General features: G+C 39.5%; 1 protein-coding gene across 2 annotated transcripts in view; it reads right to left on the reverse strand.

The window, feature by feature from the left end:
* LOC131195259 (desmoglein-2-like) overlaps positions 1-10,488 on the reverse strand; it is a 35,551-nt gene extending 25,063 nt beyond the window's left edge. For both annotated transcript variants that reach the window (XR_009154390.1, XM_058177034.1), the window contains exon 1: positions 10,223-10,488. Coding sequence is in view for 1 of the 2 variants with exons in the window: in XM_058177034.1 (XP_058033017.1) it covers positions 10,223-10,255 (33 nt within the window). In the remaining variant the exon portion in view is untranslated. The remainder of the gene's footprint in view (positions 1-10,222) is intronic.
* Between the last annotated feature and the right edge of the window lie 224 nt (positions 10,489-10,712).

Consider the following 10,712-nt stretch of genomic DNA (forward strand, 5'->3'; position numbering starts at 1 on the left):
CTAAGTTTAACTAAACTTTTCTTCAGTTTAGCTAAATTTTTATTTAAAAAAATACTGTGGTTTTCTCATTCTAATATGCCTACCTTACATAGACTTAATATTTCAGATATTGGCAAACAGAAATGCATTTGGAGTTTCAACTTGAAAAACCACATGCTTTATAAACTGTGAACAGAAAACAGCATTGTGCTAAGGAAACAAAGTATACACAATGTTTATCTGGAAAATTGCCAACCATTAATATGGAATATAATTATTGTAATGTAAATTATTGTCTTTCAAATCTTGGGAAATTCTCAAAAATGTTTTTAGTCTAGGGCAGGTTTCTCTTTTAGGGTGGATTTCTTTGGTTTTAGTGAGAAATTCATTTTCTTTTTCCATGTTACCCTGATATGATCCATGTCTCTGTCAGAAGGATGCAGATATAAACCAGTGTTTCCTGAAGAAACTTTGGAAGTGCTCTGTATTTGTGACACAGTTGTTATACATAAATAGATCATTATAGACTTCTTTACAATCTCTCAGATATTGAAACACATTAAGTAGACTTGGGATCTAAATCTATAGCTCTGTGTTTCTCAATCTTAGTGGCTTTAAGGTATATTGACTTCAATTCCCAAAATTGCTATCTGGGGAATTCTGGGAATTGCAGTTGCCCATTTTAATGTTGCCAAGTTTGAAAAATTCTAGAGCAAGCAAGTTATCTCAGGCTATCAAATCAATATTTGATATTAAAATCAATATTTATCACCTGAATCAATTTTTGTTGTTTAAAATATATTGGAACAAAGCCAGCTGTTAAATATCAAATTCTCCTTCAGTCATCACAGTTCCCTCTCTCTCTCGAAAGTTCAGACTGACATCTAAATCCTCTTTGTTTTTACAGTCAAGTTCTGTACAGGGGAAAAATACTTAAGTAGACACAGTGGTCATGCATTTCTTGACCACTGAATACGTGAGTATTAAAGTGAACAACTTCAGGCCAATAAGAAACTGTCCCATCTCCAACATTTCCAACTCCATGAACTGGTACGGGGGGGGGGCGGCAGTGGGGGGGGGAAGGAGATGGTTTCACGTGTGTAACTTGCTGCTTGTGCAAATGGAGCTTCGTGCCCTCACCTGCTGCTTGTGCAAACTGGTTCCCAATGGACCACAGTACCTGGCCACAGATTGGAAGTTGGGGATCCCTGTCTTAAATTGTTATTGGTTTTCAGAAGATAGACCCCCCCACTTAACAGCAATACAAGGATTGTTATGGGGGCGGGGAGAAGGTAAACTTCCTCACAAGTACGTCCAAATGTATTAATATTCTGCATGCCCTCAGCTGGTATTACTTGATTAGAAAGATGGGGTCAATATAGCCTCAGTCATCCCAACCAAGAGCCACAACCTCATGCCTCTTCGAAACAACCAGCAAGGTGGGGCCCATTTTGAACTTGGGGAAGACTTAATTCCAGGATACAGCTACATGATAGAGAAGGCTTATTTCTGGGGTCATCCCAGGGGTGAAATCCATCGGGTTCGGACAGGTTCTGGAGAACCAGTAGCAGAAATTTGGAGTAGTTCGGAGAACTGGCAAATACCACCTCTGGCTGACCCAAGAGTGGGTGGGAATGGAGATTTTGCAATATCCTTCCCCCTGGAGTGGGGAGGGAATGGGGATTTTGCAGTATCCTTTCCGTGCCACATCCACCAAGCCAAGCCAAGCCAAGCCAAGCCAAGCCAAGCCAAGCCAAGCCAAGCCAAGCCAAGCCAAGACCACCAAACCATACAATGCCCACCAAGCCACGCCTACAGAACCGGTAGTAAAAAAATTGGATTTCACCACTGGGTCATTCTGAAAGCTGGCACTGCTTACATGAAGGAACCCGGAGCACAGCCTGCCAAATAAATTGGCTAGGTAGATTCTGCAGGAAAGATGGTCTTGAAAATGAACACACTACTTAGGCGTTCCAATCAAATAAGAAACAACTATGTATATAAGAATTCATTCTCCTAATACTCCAGGTCCTTCTACTTAAAGAGTTTGATGTGCATTCAGCTAAGCATTCACCCAGTTTGCCTTTTGGACTTATAGAATTCATCCAGTATTTCCAGGGCTTCCACATAGAGCAGTGGTTCTCAACCTTTATAGTGCTGCGACTTTTATAGTGCCCTTTAATCGATGTGGCGACCCCAACCGTAAAATTATTTTTTTTTAGGCAGCGATCTCAGCGTGCCTCAGCAGCCGCAGAAGGGGGAAAAAAGCAGCAAACTGTTTTTTTTAATTTATCGCGCCTGAAGCCGTATTGGCTAGCAATCTGAACTGCTTGCAATTGCCTTGAGGACGGAGGCATTAAAGTTGAGACTCCTCCCCTATTAAGTTTATCACGCCTGAAGCCAGATTAATAGCGATTGGGAGTGATTGCAGCTGGCTTGAGAGGGAGACATCAGAGCAAAGATTTCTCTCTTTTTTAATTCATCGCACCTGAAGCCGAATTCGCGATTCTTCGACTTGCAAGTATACTTCCCATATTTCTGATGGTCTTAGGCGACCCCTGGCAAATCGTCATTCGACTCCCAACGGGGTCGCGACCCACAGGTTGAGAACTGCTGACATAGAGGATTTTTCTGATCACTGCCATGGTTTGGAGGTTATTAGCATGTCAGTTATAAAATTACAGAGGTATTTTGTGTTCTGTGTTTTTATTTACACCGTCCACATTTTGATAATCGAATCAGTAGAGCAGAAATATCTTTCTCTGTGCTGCAAATATAATCCCTATGAAAATAGCATCCCCCTATGTGCAGATGTGATGCTCCCACTTAAGGGAAAGGAGAGATAAGAATGCACTTTCCCCTGGTTAATACATCCTAGTTATATTCAATTCTGAAGCTTAAATGTGCATTTGCAATGAATCATGTAGCCATTCATCACTGAACCCAATGACCTCCCTATAGTTGATGTTGCAACTAAAATTCCTTTGGGCATGCAGACTATTACATTGGGACTCAACACTCAATATTTCTAGAAGGCACCAGGCTGGAAAAGGGTGATATTACTTCTGCAATGCATGGAAGTCATAGATCTTGCTGAACTCAGTCAACTGACTCATCACAAATACCTCTTAAACTAACTTTCTTCAAGTGTGCTGTTCTTCAAATACAGTATGTGAAAACTCAGTTTTCAGTGGATAGAAGCCATCAGATTGAGGAAGTTTGTCTAAAATGTAGAACTGAAAAACTACAGGTTACCAAAAAATAGTGGGAAAGATTCAGGTTTCTTTATCTGCTATTAGCTAGTGGTCATTCAGAATTATGCCAAAAATTGCTTTAAGTGGCTTACAAATAAAATAAAATAAAAGTTTATGGAGGTACAATTAAAAAACAACATGAGATGACTATAAAAAAAATCAATAAATTCCACAAATGAACAAATATAAGGTGCTCCACAACCAAATACAATATGCTTAATAGCAGGGGTCTCCAACCTTGGCAACTTTAAGACTTGTGGACTTCAACTCCCAGAATTCCTCAGCCAGCTTTGCTTTGCTGGCTGAGGAATTCTGGGAGTTGAAGTCCACAAGTCTTAAAGTTGCCAAGGTTGGAAACCCCTGCTTTATAGCATGATTGTGAAAATGATTAAAAATATAACGAACAGAAATATTCATAATTTCTTTGGAGCTTAGGGAGAATTCTAATACTTCACCAAGACAATAACATATACTATCATAATTAAACATAAGGAAAACGATCACATATGAAAGACAGTCACCTTCAAAGGAAAGGTAATTAGAATGTCAAATTGCATTGGTGCATCTATGTGAATCTGTTCATTGGCTAGAAGCTGTCTTCAAAAACAGGAGGAGGAAAATTTAACTTGATTCAATTAACGATTAAAATTAATTTCCTGAAATATTTAGCCTATTCTGAAAATGATGCCGCATCTACTTATAGACACAAACCATTTTTTTTCTACAAAAGATTTATTTACATGTGTCCGAAATACATTTACATAGAGAAAACCATGATCCAGAAGTCCAGGCCAATGATCCATAAACCTATGCATGGTTACTCTGTGGTAAGGCTCTTGAATTTATTTATTTATTTATTTATTTGTCGTAACAATATATACAAGCGTTGCATAAAGGGTTATATAATATATGAACGTATATATGAGGAGAAACGAGGTACTATAAACATATATATACATAGGGGAAGAAACAATAGGACAGGAACGGTAGGCACGTTTGTGCTCTTATGCACGCCCCTTAGAGTCCTCTAAGGAAAGTGGTGAGGTCAACCGTGGACAGTTTTTGAGTAAAGCCTTTGGGGTTATAAGAAGAAACAACAGAGTCAGGTAATGCATTCCAAGCATATACAATTCTGTTACAGAAATCGTGTTTTCTGCAATCTAAACTGGAGCGGTTGACATTGAGTTTAAATCTGTTGGTAGCTCTTGTGATATTGTTATTGAAACTGAAAAAGTCATTGACAGGAAGGACATTGCAACGGATGATTTTATATGCTAAACCCAGATCCTGTCGAAGGCGACGAAGTTCCAAGTTTTCTAGACCCAGGATATCAAGTCTGGTGGAATTCAATGGTTCTTTTTTAGAAACAGCATGCATATGCTGCTGAAATGATGGATAGATCAGTTTAGCTCAATTTCCTTTATGTAAGGTGGGATACATGAAGTCTTTGTTATACTCAGTGAATTTCTCTTTACTCTGAAGCAGGGAAGCACACTGCAATCATTTTTACTCTGCAGTCAACTTGTTCATAATGTCTCTATATGTGTTTGCATAAAGACTGTCTTTCTGTCTCTTCCATTTCCAAGAACAGTTTCAAATGGACAGTGGAAGCTGTTCAGTGCAGATACTCATTTTATATTATCCTTTGTGACAAAAAGCAGGCAAAATAAAAGTAGGCTTCCAAGACTGGTAGAACTTGTTTGATCATAGCTCCTAAGTGACACAGCAGTTCAGGGAATGAATTCACGTTTGCAGGTATTTTCATTTAAGTCTGAATACATGGTGGCAGTTCTTTACACTGGGCAGTCATTACCATTAAAAGATTCAAAATATCTCCAAGCATTCCCGGAGACAGGAATACCTCTGTAATTCTAGATAATTACTCCTATAGCTCTGAATTTGAAAAATTGCTTAAGTTGCATTTCTCCACATGCTTGTTTTGGAAATAAGTCCTATTTAAGTCGGAGAGAATAAGTATGTAGCTCAGTTTGTAAACTGCCTATGGCAATTATATACATTATTTAATAGCAGTGAAAAGATGGCACGAATGGGAAGCAGAATACAAAACAAAACAAGTTAGAGGATGGGAACTGAGACTAAAAAAAAATCATACATTTGCACCTTCAATTTAAAATTCACCATTCGTCACACCATTTGGTTTTTCTATTTTAGCTGGTTCTGAATAAAAAAATTGCAATACAAGGAAAAAATGAGCCTTGCTTATTTATATGCAGTGATAAACTTTAGTGTGGATTATACAAGAAAAATCTGGGGCTCAAGCATGAGAGGAGGAAGTATAATTAAGATTAAGGTGGAGTCCAGTTCCTTCAAGAATATTATGGAAAAGTTTTCCTTATCCAAAACAAAATTAATCATCCTCAGATCTAACAAGGCTGGCAAAAACAATATAATGAAACTAGCAAACTTTTGAACTCAGGGAAGAAAAATCTGGACTTCTGTTTTTTGTTTTCCAATTTCTAACATTAAGAGATTAACAGAGTTGGAAGGGACCTCGTAGATCATCTAGTCCAACCCCCCGCCACCTACACCATTTCTAACAGATGGCAAGTCTCTCCTTGAAAGCCTCCAGTGATGAAGCTCCCATAACTTCTGACAGCAAGCAAAAAAGAAGTTAAAACATTTCAAATTCCCAATCAAGAGTTCCTTCATTATACTGGGTGTTGAAAAGTAACAACCAGGCAAGGCCTCAAGACCTGAGATATTCTAGAAATGAAAGATGTTGATCAGCAATCAATGTATGAAGAATTGGTGAATCTAAAAGAAGTTTTCTACTAGCCTCTTTACCTATTCAGGAATGAGGAAAATGCTTGATATTGGTATTGGTATTGATATTGGTGCATAAGAGCACCAGCGTGCCTACCGTCCGTGTCCTAATGTTCCTTTTAATTGTATTCACTTTATGTATTCAATTCATGCTTATACTTATATATATTATCTAATAGGCACTCGACAAAATAAATAAATAAATAAATAAAATAAACAGTACATCTTAAAGGCAACTGAATTTTGTACTGGAGAAACAATGGGCTTAATACTTATGCTATTTTTCCATTAAAATTCTACCCATTCACTCTTCCCTCCTTATTTTTTTACCGTTTTGGAAACAAAAATAGTTAGCTCTATCTTCCCCCCCCAACACGATTAAAAGACGTTTATAAGGAGGTGGGACTTTCAATAACAAAAAGTTAAAACAGACTAATACGCAGTTTAACTTTTAAGTAAAAATCCTCTATAGATCATATTATAAATCCTCTATAAAAGATCCTCTATAGATTAGTTAAACCTTGGCAACTTTAAGCCTGGCGGACTTCAACTCCCAGAATTCCCAGCCAGCTTTGCTTTGCTGGTGAGGGAATTCTGGGAATTGAAGTCTGCCAGGCTTAAATTTGCTAAGGTTGGAGACCCCTGTTATAGATGATATTAATTTTGCTCATAAAAACATGGAAGGAAGACAAGAACTAGCAAGATCATTCTATTCTATCACCATTTCCTGGCTCTTGCATGTTCAAAATGAAACAAGAAGCATCTACTATATGTAGAAGGCTCCCTGTGTAATGCTGAGTCTGGATTTCAACATTATGCAAAATATCTTCACAACCAATTCCCCATTTCAGATATTACTCTAAATTAAAATGAACAAGGAAACCAAGATGAGAGAGTGTATACAGGATATACACTTCTTAATGCTGAAGTTAGACTGAAAATACCTGAATAGGACTCAAGCCAGTTGCATTTCAGGACTTTCAAAGACCTTCTGAAACTTAGCATCCATCTGGTCTAATATCTATTTTATGAAGGTGGCTAGTCAGATGCTTTGTGGTAGTCCACTAATGCTTTTATTGCCCCTCAAATAACTTTCAGGAATATTGCTCTTTAATGCTTTTTATTTAGTTGCCACAACCAATATCTCCGATAGAGCTGATTCTCCATTAATTCAACTGATTCACTTTAAATTCCTTTTAAGGGAAAAGTTGACACCATACCCCATAGTAGCACATTCCAAAAATTCTATGTTGTGTAGAGAAGCATTCCTTTCTGTCTCTCCTGAATTTACTACCATTCGGTTTCATGGAAAGAATGAAAATTCTAGTACTGTGACAAGGAGCCGTAGTAATAAGAAGCCATCTTTCTCCATATTGTACATGGTTTTATATATCCTCCCAGAGTTATTGAGAGTTGGGTGGCGTAAACTTAAATTATTAGCTTCCTTGATCTGTTCCATTCACTGTATTGGATTATAATATATTCCATCATTTTTGGTATAGCTCTGCTAGCATACTAAAAATATTTTAGACTGTCTTGGGGGATTCAAAATTAGGCAGGCTACTGTGAGATTTTTTTCTTAATAATTTGAGTTTCCTCATAAAGGAGTTATCCAACTGCCTTTTTCTAAATCTTTTGTTGTTCCTCTTGTTTTGGGAATCTCTGAAAATTCTCTGGATTTTATTTGTAACTTCTGCATTAAATTTGCTTGTTTTGCTCACCAACAATACAATTCTATGTATTTATTCAAGTTCTACAGCTGCCCAATTCATCACTGTGACTTTAGGCATCTTACAACAGTTAAAAAATAGAAAAAACACACACACCATAACTAGCAGTCAAGATATATGTAAGTATCCACAATGAAATCTTAGTAGGAAATCCCCATAGAGTGGATGCTTTCAGTGAGCTAACTGAAAATCTACTCGACTCCTTTCAGAGTTTGAAACAATAAGACATTTTCCTTTGGTCAAATTTTGGTCTTTCTATTTAAATGTAAAGTGTTAGCTTTTAACTAAATATAAAGTGTTAGCTTTTAACTCGGCAACTTTACCTTTTAGAAATTAAACTTCTGCAACAGAATTTAATATAGAATTATTTTTTCATTGCTGGGAGTTTCATAAACTGTTTTAATTGCAGATCTTCATGAGGGCATAAAAATATGAGAAGGAAATGAAAATGACTGATTATAAAATTTCTCTTCAAGGATCTCCAGTGCAGGGTCCATGAGGAAAAATAAGCCCACAATAGCTTTCCTTGATCATCCCCAACTTTTTTTTTTTTAAAGGCAAGTATTAGCTAGAAGAGAAGGACAGGCAGAATCACAGAGAACAAAAAAGGAGGGGAGGAATAAAAAATTGGTGCCTTGCCACACATTTTTGTCTTTCTTAATTTTTAATGCCATGGACACTAAAATTTAGTTGCCAAGGTTGAGAAACCTTGAGAAAGGATAAGCTAATCTTTCTGGGACAGCCTCAACCAGATATGCTGGGAATGAAGGCCAAGGTTTTAGAAGCTGAAGTCCAAAATCTGAGAGGCACTCAGTGGGGGAAGGTTGATCAAAACAACGCTGAAGGAAGCATAATATTTCTTTGAAAATGCCTGCTATTTGAAAGTTGGGGAAATTCTACTTGTCAATATAAATGAAGTATTATGTCTCCTTCCCTGGGGTTGGAGATGTTACCACAATAGCAAATAACAGGTAATGAACCTGTCTGCACCTTATTATCACAGAAAGTTTTGTCACCTTTACAACTGTCTGGCAATTCTACAAAAATTATCACTTTAACACATTTTATTGGCTGCCATCCCATGCAGAACTCTCTTAATCGCAATAGCAGCCCTGCCAGACCAGCACCCTCCAGCGAGTGGATAGAAACCTTCAAAAACTGCCAAGAGGAAGCAAAAATAGCTGTCCCTTATATAGAAGGCAGCTAGAGTTAATTCTGCTTCCAATATATCTATATCTATACACACGTGTGTGTGTGTGTGTGTGTATGTGTGTGTGTGTGTGTGTATGTTATATCATTGTTTCATTCCAATTGCCACATTATACCTACCCCCCTTCCACTAGTACTCTTTGGCATATTTTGCATGCTTTTTCCCTTTCAAATGTATTCTCCCTGCCTCCCCCCCCCGGATTATTTTCTTGTAGATGACCACATCCCATAGGACCAAGCAAGAGGTTACTTATCACAGGTCAGCCTAGGATTATTGGGGTGTATTTGAAGTGCTCCTCCAATAACCATGCCACAGAAGATTCTGGGAATTCTCTTCCCCAGTCATCTAGAGGGCACCAGATCCCAGGGTAGCCTTTGTAGAAGGGGGAATTCTAGCAGGCGATTCAAAGGCTGGAAATCTGGTGGACAATCTCTTGTCATCCCCAGAGCAAGGAACAACCATTCTCTGGAGCAGTGTTTCTCAATCTCAGAAACTTTTAAGTCGCTTGGACTTCAACTCCCAGAATTCCCCAACCAATATGCTAGCTGGGGAATTCTTGGATTATATTTATATTTATATTATACCTGCTATCTTTTACATGTTTGACAAACTAATAAGAACAAATTAAAGTCCAGTGTCTTTGAAGTTGTTGAGGTTGAGAAGCAGAACTCCAGACCTTCCTGAATCATTCCTGCCTTCTTATTAAAATCCAAATTGATCTTCTAAAGCAAAACTATTAAAATCTAAGCAGAATTTGAACAGATAAGCCCAAATTTCCAGATTCTCCCTGCAAACCCAACCACCGAACAAGCCAGTCGAGATTTAAGGTCAACTGCTTCCAAGAAAGCGCATAATACTATATATAAAATGGCAGCCTCAACAAGTTGCTCGCAATACCAAACACCTCCGGATCTTCGCGCGAGTTTCTTTCCCTCGAAAGGCACTTAAAAAAAAAAAATCCTGTTTGCACACTGCGATAAGCGCGATTAGCATCTCGAATGAACCTCCTGAGGTTCAGGCGCCGGGTTCGCAGGGCGTGGCGCGGCTGTTCGGCTGAAAGAGGAGCCACCGTTCCCGACCGGCGCCCCCCTTCAACCTACGATCCGCCCGCAGCAGAGAGCGCACTGTTCCTGCGGTTCCTTCTCTAAAATCTCTCTCCCTATATCGCCCCTTTTCTCTCCTCGGCGGGCATCTGAGGCATCTCCCCTTCCCAAGAGCCGGAACGAGTTGACCGTCGGGAGCAACAGGTGGGCTTCCAAACTCACCAAGAGTATCCACAGGCCGAGGGATCCAGCCATGGTGCAGCAGCCCCTCGTCCTGAACTTTCGCGTCCTGAACTCCGGGTCGAGAGCAGCAACCCTTTCCGCTCACCTCTCCGGAAGGGAAATAGGGACGCCGCTTGGAGCGCCTGGACTCTTGGTGGCGGCTTAACCCAGCCCCTTTCCTGCTGGGGGGGAGTAACGAAAACAGGGCCGGTTACCAGCGACGGCGGGGGGGCGGGAGTGAGAAGGAAGAGGAACAGCCGAGGGGCGGAGAATACCGGTCTGGAAGGGCACACCAGGTGGGTGCGGGAGTCCCGCCCGCCCTTTGAGTCAGGTTTCTGCGGGACTGAGAAGGGCGGCAGCGGCGTGGGGGGAACTGTTGACTTTTACTTTTTAGGATGAAAGGGCTGCATTTGCAGAAGGCGCCCCCCTTTTTTTTCTGGATATAAAGTGCGGGGCTTCAAGGCAACCTGAGTTCTTTTTGCTCCAGCAC

This window comes from Ahaetulla prasina, chromosome 3 (assembly GCF_028640845.1).
Source record: "Ahaetulla prasina isolate Xishuangbanna chromosome 3, ASM2864084v1, whole genome shotgun sequence".
NCBI classification, from domain to species: Eukaryota; Metazoa; Chordata; class Lepidosauria; order Squamata; family Colubridae; genus Ahaetulla; species Ahaetulla prasina.